The 21,722-nt window shown below is 41.8% G+C and overlaps 1 protein-coding gene across 4 annotated transcripts in view; it reads left to right on the forward strand.

Annotated features, from left to right (window-relative positions):
- ST6GALNAC5 (ST6 N-acetylgalactosaminide alpha-2,6-sialyltransferase 5) overlaps positions 1 to 21,722 on the forward strand; it is an 89,995-nt gene that overhangs the window by 46,194 nt on the left and 22,079 nt on the right. The window contains exon 1 of one of the 4 annotated variants that reach the window (XM_067563328.1): positions 1,082 to 1,193. The exons of the other annotated variants lie outside the window; for them this stretch is intronic. Within the exon in view, the coding sequence (XP_067419429.1) occupies positions 1,152 to 1,193 (42 nt within the window). The 5' untranslated portion in view covers positions 1,082 to 1,151. Of the gene's footprint in view, positions 1 to 1,081; positions 1,194 to 21,722 lie in introns of those variants that run through there. 4 annotated transcript variants of the gene reach the window in all.

Raw genomic sequence — 21,722 nt, forward strand, 5'->3', positions numbered from 1 at the left:
GTTAGTTCTTTTTGATTGGTGACAGACCAAGAGCTGTGGTCCTCTGCTTGTCAGCAACACAGAGAGAGAGACAAGGAAGCTTTCCCACACTATCCCGTCAATGGAATTCTGCTCCCTCCTTTACAGATGTAGCTTCACTACTGAGTGAGCTCAGGGTTGTCTAGGGTCCCCACTGTAAAGCCTTACCCATGCCAGAGAGAGGTGAAGGGCAAGAAAATACAGCTCAGGTGGAATTGTGAGGAGGTGGTGGAGGACTCACAGCACACACCTTGATTAGCCAGTGTCCTCACTGCAAAATAGGGGGCAAAACTGGGGCTCAAAGCTACACTCTCAGTTATGTACGCTAGCCAAGGCTTAAAGCTACCTCAAGCGCAGGCAAGAGATTTTTCTGTTTGGACACCAGGGGAGGGTTGGGCAACACTGGGGTTAGACCTTGGGATAACTCTGAAGTGACGACCTATCCCAGCAATGAGAGATTTTAATCAGCTTCCATATCCACTCAGTCCTTAGCCGCTCTGCTGAGGCTGCCCCGATGATGCCAGCAGGCCGTGGTGGCTTGTGATGTGAATCAGTCCTGCCAAGTGCCTGAGAAGAAGGTGACTCACTCATTTAGGATCGATTTTTACAGCAGCTTGTAATGTCTCTGACGGGTGAGTGTTTCAGTGAGACACTTAAAATCTCATTCCATTTAAAAAAAAAAAATTCCTATCATTCAAATTGTCACTACTTGCCTGCCCTAAGTGAGCTCGAGGAACCAAACAGAGGCCAGGGGCTCGAAAGATCCTCTCACTCATGCTGAGCAGAAATTGAGCTCAAGGGAGAGAGCTGAGTTGGGCTGGGGAGCCACTGGCTTCTTCCCTAGAGAGGAGGGAGGAAGAAAGGCACAGACAGAGTTACTTCTCTAACAGGGGATGAGGGAGAGGACCCTGACCTCCTTGCTCTTTTTTCAGGACCGAGCTGCAGAGGCAGAGGAGTAAAGCAGGCAGACAGAGAGGCTCAGGTGCAGTGCTTCTCCTTTGAGTGGATGGGGGAGGGATGAGAGTAGCTGGAGCCCTTGTTGCAGCTGTTCCTTCAGATGTGGGAGGAGGATCAAGAAAAGCAACAGGATGGCAATGTGGAGAAGATTTGCTGGGGTGCTGAGTGTCTAATGTATGTCTCAAGGCTTAGCAGCTCCAAACAAACCCTGCAAAGAGGTGCGTATGTGGACAGTATTTGTTTATTGGGGCTGGGGTAGAATTAATTTAGTTTGGGGAGATGGGAACCCAAAGTTTATTGATTTGGGGCAGAAGAAGAGCCTAGGTTGAATTAAGTGGTGAGAGAGAGCCAGTGGTGAGGGACGGTTTTTTCCAAACCTTAGACCGAAGTCCTGGCACTAAACAGTTATGGAGATATGTGACTCCAGCCTCATAGTTAGGACAATGCAAAATGCCTTACTACAGACTGAATACAGAAGCAATTAGGTAAACCAGGTAAATACCTAGTCACAGTCTGCATTGTATATGGACACACACTCACTCACTCACTCTCTGCATGCAGTTATTTTTGTGACCAACCCAGCTGCTTACAAATTATGAGGTTGGCTTAAAAATCATTAGATTTAAAAAAATAATTTGGGTTCATTTTATTTGCCCTCTGGTTTTTGAGTAGTTAGGGTGCACATGGGTCACATTTTCCAGTTTTTCTCTGCAACTATGAGGGCTTTTTAAATGAAAGATGAGATTCTCATGTAAGTCCACAACTCTGGGGGCCAGGGATTATTTAAAAAAAATAAATCAAATATCTTGAGACTTGGGATAAAATCCACAAGAACTGGCAACAGGGTGTCATAAATTTTAGAGCCGATCCTAACTACAGTGTTACAGTAACCTAGATTCTCTAGCAGTGCTGCCTCAGGCACGGAAGGCCTCATGCAAGAACCCAGAAAGAAAAAGGTCCAAAAATTCCCTGAACTGTCAGGTCGTACTCTAGGAACTGCTTCCACCCTCTTCCTGAAAGAATCAGGGCCCCCTGACTGGATCATGCCCTCCTGTTCTTTATTAAAGTTATACTCCTCCAAACAGGGAGCAGATAGAATACTATATGACTAAGCCCATGTCTACACTACCACTTATGCTGGCAAAATTTATGCCACATCAGGGGTGTGGAAAAAACAACATAAATTTTGCCAGCGTAAATGGCAGCGTGCACAGCGCTGTGTCAGCAGGAGAGCATAGCCGGTCATGGAGGTGGTTTTATTATGTGGACAGAACACAGAAGAGTTCTCTTCGTCAGCATAGAGCAGCTACACAAGCGATCTAACATCAGTGCTAGCTGCATCAGTACAGCTGTATCACTGTAAGCTCACTGGTGTAAACATGGCCTAAGACAGGTAACAGTCGTTCGGCTGTATTAACAAATAGTGAATATATCTGGGAAACACTGTCCACAAGCAATCCGTAAGCTGAAATTGTTCATATAACACATTTGGCAGCCCATTTCAAATGGCAAGCACATTTGTAATGAACTGTCTGTTGATGAATAATTTGAGAACAGGAGAAAGACTGAAGTACACTGGATAGGTTACTCACTGTGAACAGTATGCCCAGCTGCCTTCGCTACCATCCTGAAATTCAAAGCACAGCCTGGATTTTCATAGATTTGTCACTCTCTCGTGTCCTACAAAATGACTTTCAGGGACCTTTAAATGAATTTCAAATTTACCAGATGTGCATCCTTATTTGCATCACTATTGTGGCAGAATCTATGGGAGAGAGATTTTGCCCCTAAAAGAAAGGTATACTGTGAAGTTAGCAGTGAATAAAACTTGGACCAAGGTCAGCTGAGGGGAAAGTCAAAGCAGACTGTCAGCTCAGAATCGGGAGAAAATAGTTCAGTCAGCCTGGCTTTGAATGCCTGCTGAAGTGGGTTAGACAGTAGGAAACGAGTGACCGTAAAGAAGAAATCTGATTTCCTCCTTACTGAGGAGACATTACATAGCTGGTGGTGAATAAAGAGAAACCTCTTTCATGGTATTGTTAATTTTCACGGAGAACATATAATACCTTTCCTTAGACTTTATTCTACATTTACCTACTTCTCAGTAAATGGAAATTGCTGCTTGAAAAAATCCATCTTGTAAATGTTATTTCTGAGGTTGCAGGTTTCTTTTGAAATACCTGGATTTTCTTTATCCACTGTATCCGTTTTATCTGACCTGCTAAGCATTTGTCATTTTTCTTCATTTGAGAAGCTTTAGGTGAATGAAAAACTGTCAGTAGTTAATAAATCCATCAAATAAGAGAAGCCATGCTATTAGTTAGAATGGTTAATATGTAGAAAACTGTTCAAGGTAGAAATATTCTGCTTACAATTCTATTATATTATCTGTGCATATATAGTGTACTATTACTGTCCATGTATATAAGAATTATGTACCCACATGCACTATAATGTACGATATCTACCATTTCTTTACAGTGTAAATAATTTACATTTGTTTTTGAGCAGAATCAGAATTTTAACCATCTCAGAAGAAAATTATTTTAAAGTCTTGTCAGCTCATAATTTAGTCATTATTACTGAATGTCTAGTAACCATTTTCACAAATGTAAAATTCTAGACAGCCTAGCTTTTCAGAGAGAAGATAAGTTGATTGATTCCTAGAGCCAATTTTGCTAAAGATGGAACTTTTTATGTGAGCTTTCTGTAGCATTTGCTCTGGTTAAGAAGAACAAATAGAATTCTGGCAATCATTTTTGTGTTTAATTAATCCGGGTGGGGTAAAACATTTACAAACCTCATCAGTTGGCTACAGCTCTGTCCTTCAGGGGGACAGGAGGCATTTTTTCTAAAGATGTAGCTGTACGCAACATGGAGAAAGAGTTTAGTGCTCTTAGAGACAGATGGACAGATTACACACTATAGACACAAATTGCACTGGATTATCAGAGGAAGGTTAGCAAAGAGGGCTGCAGTTTTTGTTTTTTTTTCCCCTTGTTTTTAAATAGGCATGTAACAGCATTTTTGCCCTTGGTAGGTTAGCACTGGTAGTTCTGTACTATTAGTCATTTGTGAAAAGTGTTGTAATAAAGTGTTATATAATAATAGAGGGCCAGATCTGCAACTGAAGTAAATGGGCACCACTTAAAATATGTAAGAAAAAGCTATTTTAACATTTAAAGTAAAATACACAGGGCCAGATTCCTACTGCCTATATTCACCTGTGTATATATAGTAAATATGTACGTTATTCCCATATTCAAGTTTTGTATAGTGCGTATAGCTCATGCATGTAAGTCAGCATTTTCACTGAAGCGATGGCTATCCGTTCAACTTCTGTCACATTCCTTATTTGCAGTTCATGACTATAATTCTCCCCCTTTCATGCACTGTTCCAAAAGGAGGCTGAATCTACATGAAAAATATGCATTAAACTTGAACATATAGTTTACAAGTGCTGCCTCTGTCATACCGAGTTCCTTTCTTAAGGAACATTCACTTCAAAGTGTTATGCAAACTACTGCATTACAGCAACAACCATGGAAATACATTGTGACATATAGTGGCTGTTACACACACCTACCAAGTGCCGGAATCAAAGGACAATCAGCCAGCAAACGTTTTCGGAACAGTATTTTCTGGCAATTTAAAAACAATGTGTTGAGGCAGGAATGGTATAATTGTCCAGTATGAGCTGTCTGTGGGTCCAAAGCTATATCATATACTTTTACCTGTTACCAGCACATCAGGCAAATCCAACTGTTTTCTTTGGATTATTTCAGGTGCTGTTGGCTGACAGACTAGAACTCTCGTCTATTTATGCATCCTAAAGTTAGCCCTGGCCAGCACAAAGAATAGTGAAGGTCTTTTAGACTTAATAAGCTAAATCCTGCTTTGTACTAAGATTTATTCCAACATAACATGTGAAGGAATGAGGCACACCTGACTGAGAGGTAGAATAAGATGGCTTCTGCATTGCTGCTCTTTAAAACATTGGCATTTTCCTGCAGCTTAGTAGACATTTGTTTGCTGAAATTTTTCATCTTATTTTCCTCTCTTATGTTTGCTTTTCACAGGCTGTTAAGGGAGGGGTGGGAGGAGGGAGGGTGATTTCCAGGCAGTACTCTGTGGCGAAAATGAAGGAGTACCTGGAGGATGGATGGCATTTTTAGACTCCTCCATTGTGCAAGGATACTTGGGAATGAAAGAGGTATGAAATCCAGGCATGTGGGCTTGGCATTTAAGAATTAGCTACAGCACAAAGGGCCAAATTTTCGACTCCAACTTAACCAGGCTTCCATTTTTAGGCACCAAAAAATTGTGCTTAGAATTTAGGCCACTTCCAGGTCCAAATCTGTGAGTGTGCTCTCAGATTGCGGAGAGGGGGTGCTCAACGTCTAAGTGAGGTACATTTTACTTTGCAGTTATTTGTACTTTGAAAATAGAGATTCTTGTCTGAAAATCTGGCCCAGAGAGAGGATTTAGGATATCTTTGCCTGGCGGGTGACTGACATAGATGTGAGCGCTAGTTAATCATTAGTTAATTTATCGTTTCTGAACTATATCTTTCAAAGCATTACTTTTTTTTATATAAACATGTTAAAAAGACATGAACACACATGTTAAACCTTGAAGGTATTTGTGGATGGGGGAAGAAGAGCGCACAGAAAACCCCCACTTTTAAATTCAACTAGATCAATATTCCACAAATTGTTGTTCCTTTTTGGATTTGTTCATATCATACGTACTGCCTGAAGAATAGAAAGTGAACATTTGTTATATTTCTCTGGTGAAATTACAATCTGCAACACGTTCTGGAGATACTGGCCCAGATTTGTCCTTCCCCGCCTTGACTCAACAAAACGTATCATGGCATAGTGTTGGGGGATCCTGCGGTGGTATGCAGCTGGTGAAGCAACTCCTACACCACTTGTTCCTACACACGTGTCCCTGCAACCAGTGAAGAGCAGATGGCTTGAGAAAATAAAGAAGGGTCACACAGTTTCTTGTTCCATATCAATCTCTGGCTGGTATATCAAAGGGACTATTGGCATCATGTAATTTAGAGCAGTCCCCAAGCTGCTCTGATTTATGCCAGTGGAATAATTTGGTGCACATCCAATTTGGGATTGGGTGAGTTCGGTTAAAACCACCTTTGCACCCTCATAATGGAAGATGTGAGCCATAGAGCTTTGCCATGCCAAGACACCACTAGGGTTTGGCTTCCTCTGAATCTCAGTGATTTGCATCCGAGATACCACTGCATTCCTGATACTTAGAACAGGAAATAGCTGTGTTGCTTCTTTCTGATGAGGTTATAGTCTATCCGTAAAATCAAAGCTGCATTAACCTCTAGATTTTCATGCAAAAGTTTTACTTTTTCATCTCATGTACAATTATGCTGTTTGTTGTATATTTTGATGACATGGAGGCTTAAATCATATAAGTAAAAGAAAAAGCAATCAGAGTCGCAGGATTGTCCATTTTGTCATTACATTAGGATTTTGCCTTGAGAGCACTGTGCAAAATATCTGATACTCATACCTGAACTAATTATTCAATCAAGGATTTGGCAGGTCAGTCAAAGGGAAACCATGTACAGTGGACTGAAATTGATCAGACTTCATTTCCCATCAATTGTCAGGCCAAGTGGTGTCTGGAATCATAAGTAAAGATCAATGCCAGTCATTCTTGGGCACACACCTCCCTTCTTTTTGTTGAGTCCCCCAGACTAATCAATGAAAGCAAGTGTCCTTTGATGTTAGTGAATGAAGCAATACAGAATTATTGCACCTTTTCAGGGAAGGGAGACTTTTCCATTCCATAACTGATGCTGTTGCATAGTCCCAAAATTGCCTAACCTTATCAGATTGTCCCCACATGGAGGCTTGTTTTCAAATTTGGTGATCATTATGAATCATTTACTATCACACAGACTACAAGTTCATCTGGAAAATGACAGGCTTTTGCCCTCAGAGCTCTTTAATATATGTTAGATTCTTCACCTTTATTCCTTTTGGATAAGCTTGTGACACTTCCAACTTTGATGATGGTACTAGCAATTAGTAGGTGTCCATGACAGATTTATTAGCCTTTCAAAGAATGATTAATAAAGTAAGTGTTTAAAACAATGTTTCCTATAACTGTTCCTGAATATAGGAACATAGGAATTACCATGCCAGCTCAGGCGAGTGCTCTGTCTAGTTCAGCATCCTGTGTCCGACCATGACCAGCCACTGATGCATCTGAGGAAGGTGCAATAAACCCTACAGAAGGCAGTTAAGAAATAATCTACCCCGTAGTAATGTTACTTCCTAACTCCCCTCAGTTAGAGGTTGGTTTATGCCTTGGAGCATGAGGAGTAACTTTCTCGATGTATGTATTTCTGACATGTCAGAAAGATCATTTGTTGTTTAGAAAAGTTTTGGTATTGTTTCTCTACACTGATTACACTGGCCATTTGGTCCATTGCTCTGGGAATAGCGATCATTTAAAAAAAAATCCATTGGTGGCTAAAATACACATTATTGGGTGTTTTTGCATTAACAAACTGCCATTACGTACAATACAATTTCAGTCCCTTTTGAAAATATATCAACCTGTTATTGTTTTGCCAGACATCCAGTGTTTAATTCAGAATTCTTTTTAACAAACCTGATTTCCAAGCTTTTAAAAAAAAAAAAAAAAAAAACAGCCTGCATGCAAACCAAATGCATGTTGCACTAAAATTAGCTGCTTCAGCAACTTGTTCAGTGTTTTTTAATTGGATGAAAACAATCTTACCCCTCCTTTTCCCCTGTGTGGTTAGATTAGAAAAGGTAGAGATTTTGTTCCAAAATGACATGTAATAATTTAAAATGAAATGTAAGATAAACCTACAGTATTTATGCCAGTCTCTGGAATGCAACTTAATTGCTTTTTAATTATGCTAGAGGCTGTTACCTGACTTGATTTTCTAGGAACACCAACACTTTTCTTACCCTAGATCTTCTTGGAGAGAGCAGAGATATGGCAGCAGTAACAAGTTCTGTCTAAACAACATCCCTAACATTAAACACTGGGCTCTGAGCATTTTGGCTGATTATATGTTTGAATGTGGGTTTCAAATGTTGATTGGGGGGTTAAGGGAGAGACTTCCCCTGGCTATTCTTTAGCAATAGGAACAGGAAAGTATCTTAGAAATATGCACGGGTTTGAAGATGACCATGACATCACTGGTTAGTTTGGTTTCTGTAAATATGTGAGTGGCTGGTCAGGCCAGTTTGAACTGTCTGAGGCACACTGAACAAGAGGTACTGCTATGGGTCATTTGATTAATAGCGGACGTGCTGCTGTTGTGAGATTTACGCTGCTGGTACATATGTTCTGCCTCAGCAGTTCTCCTCTGCTCATAGACTGTCGTTCCAGTATGGATGAGGCTTTGCCAGGTAAAATGATCATGAGCAAGATCTTCCCCAAACTCTTGGTCAGTATGGAAATGCTCCAAGGATAACTTGAGAGAGTCCTCAAAATGTTTCTGCTGACATCCCTGAGAGTGCTTTCCCTCCTTTAGCTCGCTGTGAAAAATCATCTTTGGCAGTCGGTCATGTGACATTCTGGTGACATGGACTGCCCATCTCATCTGTCGTTTCATCAACAGAGTATGGATGTTTGGAATAATTGCCCATATTAGTACCTCAGTGTCTGGAACTTGTCTTGCCATCTTAGCTTCATAGTTTCCTGAGACAGCCCATGTGAATGTGATTCAGCTTCATAGCATGGTGTCAGTACACTGTACAGGTTTCACATTCATACATCAGAGTTAGCAACACTTTGTAGGCTTTGTAGACCTTCAGTTTTGTTTGTTGACTGATGCCTCTATACTCCAATCCATTTGCATGCAGTCTGCCAAAGGCCACTCTTGCTTTGACAATTCTGGCATTGGTTTCATCATCAATGTGAACTGCATGTGACAGTGTACTGGCGAGGTAGGTGAACTTGTCCACTGCCTGGAGGGTTTGGCCATTTACTGTGATAGTAGGTGCTGCATAAGGCTTTCCTGGTGCAGGTTGGTATATCACTTCTGTCTTCCTGATGTTGATTGTGAGACCAAAGTTGCCACAAGCTGAAGAGAAATAATCTATACTCTGCTGCACATCAGACTCACATCAGAGAACAGTCATCAGCAAACAGAAGATCATGAACCGCCACTTTCTGTACCTTTTTTCTTTGCCTGTAGTCTCCTCAAATTGAAGAGCTTGCCATCAGTCCGATATCTGATGCCAATCCCAGTGTCACATCATGAAAGGCATCTATAAGCATGGCAGAGAATATCCAACTGAAGAGGGTTGGGACCAACACACAGCCCCGCTTGACTCCATTGGGGACTGGGAATGGTTCAGATCCCTCACATTGTGGATGACGGTGAATTAGCATGCCATCATGGAACTGAAGGACCAATGCCGTAAATTTCTCTGGGCAACTGAATTTTGCCATGATCTTCCAAAGGCTGACTTCTTCCAAAGGCTGATCTTCCAGACTGACTGTGTCAATGCTTTTGTCAGATCAATGAAAGTCATGTACTGGTAGGAATTTTGTTCCTGATATTTCTCCTGAAGTTGACAAGCTGCAAACACCATGTCTATAGTCCCGCATCCTTTTCTGAAGCCACACTGACTCAGGCAGGAGTCCTTATTCAATGGGTTGCACAAGGCAATTCAGCAGAATTCTGGCAAGAATGCTGGCTGTTGACAACAGGAGATGCCCTGATAGTTTATTATGGGATTGTTGCCTTTCTGCTTGTACAAGTGGATGATGGATGCATCCTTGTACTCCTGGGATCTAGTTCCTTGAGTCCACATTGACTGCAAAAATGCAGTCAGTTTCAGAGCCATGTGTGACCCTCCAGCCTTGTAGATGTCTGCTACTGTAGCGTCTGCTACAGATGTTTTGCCATTTGACAGCAGGTCAATCACTTTCACAGCTTGTTAGCATTGGGTGATCAGCAAGAGATATATTGATCTCAGTCTGGGGCAGTCGATCAGTTGCCTCCTCACTAATGGATGATTGGCCTGTATGCACACCCCTTTGAAATAGCCAAGAGATCACAGGGAACCAACAAGCTTCCAGTAAGGACTGTAGGTGCGTATGAGCATCAGGTAGTCAGCAGAATTGATGCAGCAGTAGGCAGGAGCCATTCCTGCTGCTGCCATATGAGGGGTGAAGTGAATTTGGACCTTAAAGAGCCGCACAGGACCTCTCGGATCAGATCTTTCTTTAACGAAGGTATGTCGATTTATACCAGCTGAGGACTTGGCCCCTCCTTTTTAAGTTCTTGGCTGAAAGATCCACATACAATAAGCTCTATGCATTTCACTTTGTCTCCCTCAGAAGAATGAAAGGCTGCACTAGCCCTGCTTGGATTTGAAGTTGTGGTTCTAGAGTGTCTAGGTTTGTCAAAGCTTCTGTTTAGATGGCTAAATTATCCCTTTTATTTGGAGCAATAAAGTTAGAAAGATGACCCACATGCCTGATGCAGAAAAGCTACTTTACATAATGCTTACTGCACTGAAAAAACTGTTCAATAGAAGTCCATCCATGTGAAAATGATTCTGGATTGCTTCCAGAATCAGGGTTATCTGACGAGCAAGTGCTGGTTATATCATTTAAAGCTTCCTGATGATAGATTTAAGTTAGGTGTTTAGCTTTTCCAATTAAAAAAACAAAAACAAAACAAACTGCTTTTAAATAGTGATTAGTACAATAAGGGGTTAAAGACATCCATAATACAGAGCATCTTGCTCATTGTGAAAAATTCTCCAACTCATTCTGCTTTCTTCCCCTTGTCCTCTTCTAGCTCACAAGTTTTACACCAAATTCTAGGAGTGAAATTTGGGATTATTTAAAATAAAACATAAGGCTGCAGTGTCACTTTTCCCTTTAGGGGGCATTTGAGGGCAGAATAGAACCCTGAAGCAATTCCAATTTTTACAGAGGGAAATGGGCTGGCTTCAGTGGCTTTATGAAGAAAAATACCAAACTCTTCAAGCATCTTGTCTACAAACCCTTGGAATAACCTCTGCTTTCCAGAGACTTTAGCAATAACAATTTGCATGGTTAAGACACCGCTTGTGGCTTTATTGCATTTCAATGCTAGTGTTTGAGGTACAGAACAAAAGTAAAGCAGTCTGATGTAATATGGATGTCTATTTGCACTCTTTTTAAGATAAACATTAGGCAATAACCATTTCTTTAGAGCCTATATATTGTTCATATGATTCTCTCTCTCTTGTATAACAGCTCATGTTCATCAACATGATACATTTCTCCCTGATTTTCCAGTTCTGTCTTTCATTGTGGATATTCTTTTCTCTTCTTTGATTGCTTTTTCTTTTTAGACCATTACTCTAGTTGATAGCTTTGGGTTATCATTGTATTCTGTCTCCCTCTCCAATAAGCCTATGATTGATACTAATCTTCCTCATGGGACACTGTCATAGGATACAGAATGGAAACTGTTCTCTAAATCTTAGCTTTATTTGTGCTGACAGCTTACACTGTTGTACCTTGTATTCACTTCAGGTGGCTTAAGGGAAACCATCAGCACCTTGTAATCATACTTCCTAATAAGAACAGAAATTTGTATCATATACTAAAAGCTGCTTTTTCACTGGGATCATGCGCTATGCTGGTTTATAGTTTAAGTGACTAGTAAGGTCCACGTTTTTATAGCTGGCCAGTTCCCAGGAACCAAACGCATGCATTTTTCTCTCCAGTGAGAGGAGCCATATTTTAATTATTCTAACGCAAGCTTTAACTAGCAGGCAGTCCCTTGAAAAAAGTTAATGTGGCGGAAAACACTTTGCACAAGCAAAGGACTCGTCATTGACTAATGTGCTTAACAGTATTTTCTATAAGAAAATTCTCTCATTGAAAGCTGTATGGAGTGCATATGTTTTTATTTTCTCTTGACATAGGCTCATGTTATGAAACTGAATTATATGTGTGTAAAGACCATTCAGAACTAGCTAGGATCTGCCCATCACTGTGATACTTGGGCAGACACAGACTTTGAAAAATCACCATAGTATTAAAAACAAAGAGAATAGTCAGTGCTGTGGGTGAATTTATTCACTGCATTTTTATGTTCACTGCTTGTCATATTGATCATTAGAAAAATGAAGACAGAGTCCAACTATGAATGAACTCATAGAATGCTCAATAGGAATTGAAGACACTTGTTTCTTTAACATTTGCATGTTTAAGTTATGCAACTCAAGAAACAGAGAAATGATAAGTATTTGGTTTGTTTTATCTTTAAAAATAGGCCTGCCAGACCTCTTTTGAATTGCAAAGTTTTGCTGCAAATGCTTGTTGTTTGGCTATGCATAAGGATTATCATTATTAAAAGAAGTGGTATCTCATAACCTTTGTTCTTTGCTCACTGTCTGTCATTGGGTTACTGTTTTGGTGGCAGTCATAGCTTTCAGTTCACTGGATAAACAATACAGCTTTTTATGGCAGACTTTCCAAGGCTCCAAAATCTAGTTCAGCAAAAAATAAAAATATATTTGCTCTTCTCTGCTTTTACACCATAGACTTCACAACACTTACAAGCGTAGTAGTTATAGAGTGAAGGTTCAAAGAGATCATCTGAGTTAGTGTGAACAGCCTGTAAATCAAGCTATGTGCCCTCCCTGGAGCCAGCCTCCTCACTGAGAGTTGTGCAAAGCATGACAACTATGTTATCAAAGTGAAGCCATGTACTAGTCTGAAACAGCCTCTGACTTCTGAGATCAGAACCAGAAAGCAATTCCATCACATACCTTGTCTACACAGTGAGAGATGAGCAGGTATCTCAAAAGGTTGAACTTGGACCCAGATCTAGACTTCCTCAGAAATTTGTGAGTGTTCCAATCTGAAGCTTAGGTTTCAGCTTGTTGTATGGAAAAAAAGTTGGGTAAAAAATTCAAATCAGGATCTGAACTTTCTCACCATTCAGAGCTGCTTGCATCTGAAGCATCATTTATCAGAGATTCAGGTGGATGGAGGCTGAGAATTTTGAGGCAGAGTTTCTCTCTTTTTTCCCCCACTTATGCCCTCTTTCCATGTTATTGTGAGAGGACTGAACCAGCATCCATGTATTCCAAACCCAAATAAACAAATAGGAGTTTCCCGGTTATGTCTGCAAGCATTTCTGGGCACAAAATTGGGTATTTTGGAAATAAATTCTGGAGTGGCAGAGGCGCCAGTGGACAAGACAGGTTGCACTACTTGCTACATTGACTCATAAAGCAGAAGAAAATGAACTTTAGAACAATATGGCTTGGAGGACCAAATTCTGGTCTGAGTTACATGGATCAGTGGGAATTTTATCGAGGTAACAGCAGAACATGGCCCAAAGCAAGTTAATTGATTAATCAGCTAGGAAAACTAAGGAAGAAGAGACATGTATTCTTGGAAGCAGCATGAGACTGCGTCCTTATACAGCCATTGAACAGCAAATAATGATCGAGGTTATTCTAGACCCAACAGCTGAGAATAAACCAGGCATAATAAATTACACTGAACTTGGAGAGAATTTAGGAGTTACTATCATCAAGTGTGAAATGCTGATGAGTTTCTGTGGAAAGGGCAGTGATTAAAAAATACGGCACATTAGAAAAGTAGACATTGAAGTAATGTGTAGTGAGTTACAGAAAACTATCTGATATTAAGTAATGCTTTGGATGTTCACAGTGGGGAAAAGAGGGAACTAGCTAAGATGTATTTGGGAATGCTACCAATAAAATTCATGCCAGTAAAATAGAATTTAAAATAGTCTTAAATGGCTAAGAAGGGAGATGAAACCTGAGGTATAAAAACTGAGGAGAAAGAATTTACAATAGAACAGGTTGGAAAATGGTTTTGGTTCTTGATTTGTTTTTTCCTGACATTTTTTTTTTAATGTTTTAATCAGAAAACTAACAGATTTTGACATTTTTCAGCACTATTTTGCCTGAAAATTGCTTTTTTTGGAAGGGTTGCAGAGGCTGAAAACTGCTGAAAAGTGTAGTCCAAAAATGTGTCCAAAAACATCAGGATTTTGCTCAGAAAAATTCAGGTTTTGTGCATTCAGTTTTCTGATGAAAAACCGAAAATTTTCTGGGAACGCAGATAATTAGCCAAACCCACAGTTTTCTGTCAAAAATTTTTTATAAACATTTAGAAAAATTGCAATAAAACTGGGAAGAAGGGTGTTACAGTCCCTGGTTGAGTTCCCCTTATGGATGGTTACCTGGCTGATGTAGTGGATCAAACCTTGGATCCCAACTGCTTTTAAGTTTACTGAGTGAACACTTAACTTTCGCTATATCTGGCCTTTCTGGTACCCTGCCAGGGTACAGACTTCAAATCTGGACCCCCTTCTCTGGATCTGGGGCTCTGTGGTTAATCTGCCCTAGCTCACAAGTTAAATGCTCAACCCTCACATCTCCCAGTATCTTATGCATGTCCTCTTCAGAGCTCCACCCTCATGGGCACTCTGGATTGCAGTTCCACCTTTCAGAGACTTCATGACTAAGCAAGGGACACACCAATTTGCAAAGGAATTTCTTAACCAATCACACTTTACTCAGACAAAGAATGAGAGATGTGCAGATCTATAGAAAAATAACAAACATCCGCATTGCATGACCTTGCTTCAGTTTTCTTAGCCCTCTGTGTCTTAGACCATGTCTACACTAGGACTTATGCTGGAAGAATTTAAGTTGCTCAGGGGAGTGAAAAAAACACACACAGCAACACAAGTTTCGCTGGCTTAAGTGGCAGTGTGCACAGCCAGGAGTGCCGGAACCTTGGTAGAAGTGGGGGGGGGGAGGGTTACGTGAGGCCTCACCCCCTTCTGTGGCCCCACCCCCTCCTCGTCTTCATCCTGAGGCTATGCCCCCAGCCAGTCTGGAAGCCAGAGCCGGGCCATGATAGGAGCCACCCAGGGAGCCCAGGCCACTGTGGGGAGTCCCAGACCCTCCACCTGCCCTGGCAGTGGGTCAGGTGCCAAAAAACAGACTCATATCTCTGCCCCCTCCCCCCTGGCAAGCCACCTGGGGCAGGTGGAGGGTCCAAGGCTCCCCCCAGTAGCCTGGCTTTTTGGTCGGCAGCCCATCTCCAGCTTCTGATCTGGCCAGAGGGTGGGACCTCGGGGAGGAAGAGGAGGCGCAGGGGTGGAACCACTGAAGGAGCTGGCACAGGGAAGAGGCTGGTGCCGCAGGCAGGGGTTGCGCTTTGGGACGGGAGAGAACTCCCCCTCCGCGAAGCGCAGCCCCTGCCAGCGCCACTCCACACCTGCCCAAGGCTTGCAGTTTGGGAGGGCAACACAACCCCATGCCCTGCAAACTACGCCCATGTTAAAAACGGAGGGCATGGCCCTCTGAACCTCCCTGTTCTGGCTCCCTGTGCATAGCACTATTTCAGTGGGATAACTTCTCCCACTGAAATAGCTACCGCCGCCCATTGAGGTGGTTTTATTAAGTCGACGGAAGAGCTCTCCTGTCGGCATAAAGCAGCTACACAAGCGATCTTATAGCGATGCAGCTGCATTGGGATAGCTGTGCCACTGTAAGCTCACTAGTGTAGACATGGCCTTAGTGTCTTCTGCTCTCCACTCCTGCCCCTCATCCTATCCAGGGTTGTCTTCTTGTCCTGGTCTGCTCTTCCTTGCTAGCAGCTTCCTTAACAGCAGATTCTAGCATCTCTGGCTCTTCCTGTACCTCCACTGGTGTTTTTCCATTATCCAAAGCTCTGTGCTTGTCACAGTAAATTAGAATCATTAGTGAGTCAGTCGTTTTTGACCAGTACTGTCCTCTGGGCTGTGGACAAATCAGCAAAATCTCTTGATACCTGTATTTTTTGGTTAAGTATCAGTGACTGGGCTATCTATACCCATTGTCTGCCATTCTGCAGATGTGTAAGCCTCTGCCAGGACTAACTCTTTGCACCCATGTGGTACTCATTATGAGAGCAATGAAAGAGATGGAAGTATAGATAGCTGTATTATTTTTATGACTATTATCTCCAACATTCTGCACAGAGGGAGACTGGGAAATTATGATATCCCAACTTAAAATGTAGGCATTTTTGGCTTCCTTTAATAATAGCTCTTTATTTTTCATATTGCTCTTAAGCACCCAAATAAGTGTGCAAACTTTATGGAGAGCAGGCAACTGATATGGTATGGTTCATTATCAAAAAAGGTCAATCTTTGGGGTCAAAGATTCTTACATTTTCATTTCAGTTCAGAACTGAGCCTAGGTTTGTTTGTTTTTGTTTTTTTGTTTTTTTTAAACACTGCCAGCACTGAGTAATACCAAATATGTGGAAATGTTGAAGTGCAAGAGGGAATACTACCTGTCAAGAATTCCAATTTTGACAACGTGCTTTTAGCAGAGACCACACCGAAGAGTCACTTGAGTAGTCTGTTGATATTTTGCCCTCATAGTTTCAAATTTTTAGCTGAAGGTGATTTGTCCAAAAGGGCTTGGGAAATTCTGTTTAACCCTTCTCTGTTTCACTAAATGGCCCTAATGTGTCAGAAGTTGGGGATGCTACTGATTATGAACTGACATATTCCCTTCTGCTGAACTCAGTAATGAGCTACTCTTGCTTAAGGATTTGCTCCATTATCTTTCCCGGTACTGAAGTTAAGTTGACTGATTTGTAATTCTCTGGGTTGTTCTTATTCCCCCTTTTATAGTTTGGCACTATATTTGCCCTTTTCCAGTCCTCTAGAATTTCTCTCATCTTCTATGACTTTTTGAAGATAATCACTAATGGCTCAGATGTCTTCTCAGTCAGCTCCTTGAGTATTAAAGAGTGTATTTCATCAGGCCCTGGTGACTTGAAAACATCTAACTTGTCTGAGGCTTGGTCTACACTTACCCTGGCAATTCGGCAGCAGTCGACAGGAGTTATGCAAACTACGCAGAAAACTTGCGTAACTCCCATCGACTGCTGTGCTTCTCTTCTGTGTGCTGTCTTCACTGCACTGCACCGACGGGAACTGTGTTCCCATCGACGCAGCACTACACCACTTGTGGGGGTGGATTAATAGCGTCGACTTCTGGATCGACTGAGCGGGGTCTTCACTGACTGCTCAGTCGATCCAGATCGTGACTTTGCCGCCATCAGTGTAGACATAGCCTAAGTAATTTTTAACATGTTCTTTCTCTATTTTCGTTTCTAAAGTATAATTCCAATGGTTTTTGTTTGTTTGCTTGTTTCCTAAGTTGTAGAATGGGAGGCTATATGGAAATCAGTATTATTTGATATTTGGATTTTTATCACAAGGTAACTAACTACATATAAGAGTAATAAACTTTTTGAAATAGGAGTAACATTTTTCTATTGAATTTCAAGCAATGGAATATCTGAAAATAAAATTATTCCATAAAAAGGACATGCATTTAAAATCAGTGAGAGAGCAGAGATTACATCAAATTGGAAAACGCTTCACAAACTATCTGTAGCAGTCTCATATTTTTTCCTGTTCACCGATAAATAGAACTAAGAGATATGACAGCTGCTCTATAGGTCACTGGTTATTGGGCTAATGATCTTGATGGGCCAAAACTGCGAGGCCCAGGTCAGCCCTTGACACTTAGGGCTGCTCTAAATTGTTCCGGTTTGTGATGGCCGCCTAGGTGCTATTATGCCAGTGGGAATTGCCAGAGCATAGCATGCTCCACCCATGCCCCTCCTTGCCTCTGGCACATCACATACACCTAGGAGCAGCAGAGGATGGTGTAGTGCTGGTTCTGCCACCTTTGCACCACCTGGGGATCCCTTACACTGGGCAAAACTCCAGTGGCTCAATTAGAGTAGCTCTAAGTCCGTTGGCCCCCAGTGCAAAGTGGGGCCAAGGATCTGGCCATATGCTCTTATTTATTCTATTGACAAGGAAACCGAAACAGGCAAATATCTGTGGTTGATTCTAAATGAGCACCTCCATTTGAAAAGTAGGCTGTGTCCCAAATTTGACCTTCTTTAATCTTGTTGGATTCTGTATTAGAAAATGTATAAGAAATGAAGTGGAAGAGGACACAATGAGTACCGAAAGTTACCGTTTTCAAATTTAAGCTGTAATGGAGAGGAACATGTGTAATATTACACTCATGCTTACACTCTATTCTTTCTCTCTCATGCACATACACACATGCTTTCTCTCTCTTTCTCTTTTTTTTTCTCTCTCTCTCTGTGTAAGGTGACTGAAACACTGAGAGAGGATTCAAGCAATTTGTATGACTGATCTGTCGGTCATTTATTGTCTGAAAATGTCCTGTACATTATTTATTTGTGTTGTGGAAGTGCTCAAATGCCCCAAGCACATTGTGCTGGGTGCTGCATATGCTCATCGGAAGCCATGAAATACAACTGAAAAAGCCTAGTATCTACAAAACAATTGGGGAAGCAGAATACAATTAAATATATACAATTTGTAGTACGCATTATAGGTACTCTTTCAAAATAATGAATACAAATATCTGATCTATCCCAATTGCCCCATATATAGCCTCCCCTTTTTTTGTGGGCTTCTCAGAAGACATGAGGCTTGAGATGAGAGTAATGGCCTATGGATCTGCATTGCCCTTCCATATGTCTGGGGTTTGCTTAGGTTTTTAGGATCTTCCATTTATAACAGCGATAATTACCTTAACGGAGAGCATTGCATGGAATTAATGACAGCCTAGGTTTAATGGCCCTTGGTTATGTCTCAGGCCATCAGCTTTTCCCATCTGGCCATCAATCCCAAGGAAATGCCCTGCACCTCCATTATTATTGCTTAGGTGCATGACAGTTCTGCTGCAACCAATGCCTTATTTCTTCCAAAGAAAGAAAGTATTAGCTGTAAGATTCTTTCTTCTCACTTTAGTTATCTGCAGTTTTATCAAGACACTTTAAACAACTGGTACCCTAAATGATGAGGTTGTTGGCTGTAGATTTGCCTCTGACTACACCTTCAGGGTCCAAGGCCCAGCTCCCCTAAGGTATTTAAGCATCTGTCTGCTTCTTTAGGCACCCAAGTCCACCATTTAGGCACCACTGCTGCCTACTTCCCATCAGTTGGCATTTGCAAAGCTGCCTAAGCCGGATGCCACTCCACAATTAACTAGCAGCTCAGAGCTCTAGCTCAAGCCAAAGCCTCAGAGGCCTGGAAGCAGGATTCTCAAGCTAGACAGGGGATCATCTGTCTCTCCAGCAAGACCTGGTCCCTTAGTGTGCTCTGAGCACGCCTAAGATAGGGTTGCCACCTGGCTGGTTTTGTGCTGCCTTGCGCCTTTTTAAAAACAAACTTGGGCCATGTTTAGAGTGCTTTGCGAGTCACACTCCCGGTGGTGCCGTGTTCAGATAAGGTACAAAAAAAGATAAAATACATACATTGTGGGTGGTTTTTGGGCTGTGGTGTTGGGTGGGAGAGGTTGTGTCTGGTATGTGTGTATTTTATTGGGGTTTTTTTAAACTTGGGTCTCTAAAAGGTTCTAGTAATAATTAGCTAGTTTAGTAATAATTAGTTGGCACTTGGTGGGAATGGAAGGTCAGTGGTGGCTACTTTTTCTTGATGTGAGGGGGGTGGCCAGTGGCTGGGTTTTATTTTGGGGGGAGGGAGTGGCCAGTGGCCGGGGTTTGTTTGGGGGGCCAGTTCAGCCTAAGAACTGATACTTGCCAGACCCTGCAGCAATAGGGCCAGATGCAGGCCAGCTGAAGGGAGAACACAGCACCTACACAAGAGATAGTTGGGGGCACAGGGAAACATAGGGCGAGCATGAGAGAGGCAAGCAGCAGTAGCTGGGCAGGAAGCCAGTGCAGAGAGGTTCCTGAGAGAAACATTAACTGAACCTGCCCTGGAAACCTGCAAGCATCAATTTGCTTGGAATACTGACTGGACTGGACTGGACTGGAGGGGGTACCCCAGGCACTTAGCCAAGTGTCACAGTGGTTATTGGAACCCACGAGGGTAGTGCCTGCAAGGCTTAGCAGCTGAAGCACCTATAAAGTGTGCCTCAGGCATGGTACTTCTGGCACGCTACTGGCACCTTAGAAGTTTGGTGTACTCCCGCACTAAGCAGCTATAATAATTACCCTGGTGTCAAACATGAGCAGGGGACGGAGAGAGCAATGGTTTTGACTGCCAGGGCGTGGACTACCTAAGCAGTTGACTTGGCTTTGTTGCTTGCCTCCAGAAGAGGGTACACGGCTGAGGATCTAAAGTCGAGGGCATAGCTCTGGCATATCAGCTGGGGAGTCCAGGTCATCTGCTTAGGTACCTAAGTCCCTCTCTCTGCTCCTCTTCTTGTCATTTCACTCCTGGCTTGTTTAAGAGGCTCCCCATTCAGCTTGTTGGCTTCTGAAAATCCGTTCCTTGGGCACCATATATTGTATGAGGAGCCTGGCTGCTTGGTGCAAAAAGTTCCACAGGAAGGCCACCTAGGAATTAGACAGCATAACACTGAGCGGAGCAATGCCTCAGTACCTTGTTGGTTCTGGGCCTAAATCTATAGTTGTAATCTGAGAGTCAGTGAAACTCCCAGTAAAGTCAATGGGAGTTGCTTGCAAGGAGCAGCTGCAAAAAAATCAGACACCAAGTGGTGCCCAAGAAGTAACTGGGAAATCACTGAAAGTTTTGGACTGCAGATTTTTCACAAAGGAAATAGTTTGTTGGGAGCAGGACAGAGAGGGAATGTTAACATTTATGTTTTCATGAATGTTGACATATCTGGGTTTTAAAAAAAAAGGTTTTCATGGCTCCAGTGATGGTTGTCCTTGTTTCCTTGCAATTGATGGGTTCTTGGGCAGACTTTCAAAAGAAACAAATCAGTTGTAGCTCAGTCGGCAAGAAACCAGCAGGGATTGTTTTAGGTGAAAATGCCTTGCTATGTGGATATTCAAACGTAGGTGAGTTAACATTGGGGCTGACTACATTTCCTTTAACCTCATTAGCAGTTCATCTTGCTTTCCCATGCATGAAGCTGGAGCAACTAGTTCACCTTAGTGCCTTCTGGTATGTAATTCATCAAAGTGGCATATGAGTGCTTAAAGGAAAATGCATGTAAATACTCATTAGGAACCTGATTCACAGAGGCTTGAATATTTCTACCCATATCATGGGTCCCTTTGGATTGTAGTAATGCATCTGTGTGAATAAAAATGGATTTAGCTCTGTGTGAAAAATTAGGATATAACATTCATTGCAAATACCACTACTCAAATTGTTTAATTTTTTAGTAATTCAGTTGAAAAGATTGCTTTTTGTTTTGTTAAGATTATCTTAATAAAACTAAATCATTTTCCAGTGGCTACTTCCACACAAAAATCTCCATTAAAATGAAGCTGAGATTGCAGTCAGCTATATGCAGTTTCTGTGTATATTACCTTTCAAGAATGGAAGAGGAAATAAGTAAATAAATAAACCCTCAATTGTTAGAAACCTAGGATGTCCCAAACTATCCTAATTCTGCCCCATATTGATGCCAGTCTCTGTCTTCCTTTTTAGCCTGTACCATGCCAAAGATGTGCACCAACGAACATTAGTTTTATAATTTATTTCATATGTACATGTCTCTGTACTAAGCATAATAATATGTCACCACACTAACTTCTGCTCTTTTTGTGCAAGTGCTCTAATAGGAATATGAGATTTATGTATGGAGACATGTGTAATGACATGGATAATTGGCTGCCACAGGGCCAAATCTCCTGGGGTGCTGAGCTCTTCCTGTGAGGCACTGAGGCCT

The sequence above is a fragment of the Emydura macquarii genome, unplaced genomic scaffold (genome assembly GCF_026122565.2).
Source record: "Emydura macquarii macquarii isolate MOO-44397 ecotype Brisbane River unplaced genomic scaffold, CSIRO-AGI_Emac_v2 contig_2481, whole genome shotgun sequence".
Taxonomy (NCBI): Eukaryota; Metazoa; Chordata; order Testudines; family Chelidae; genus Emydura; species Emydura macquarii.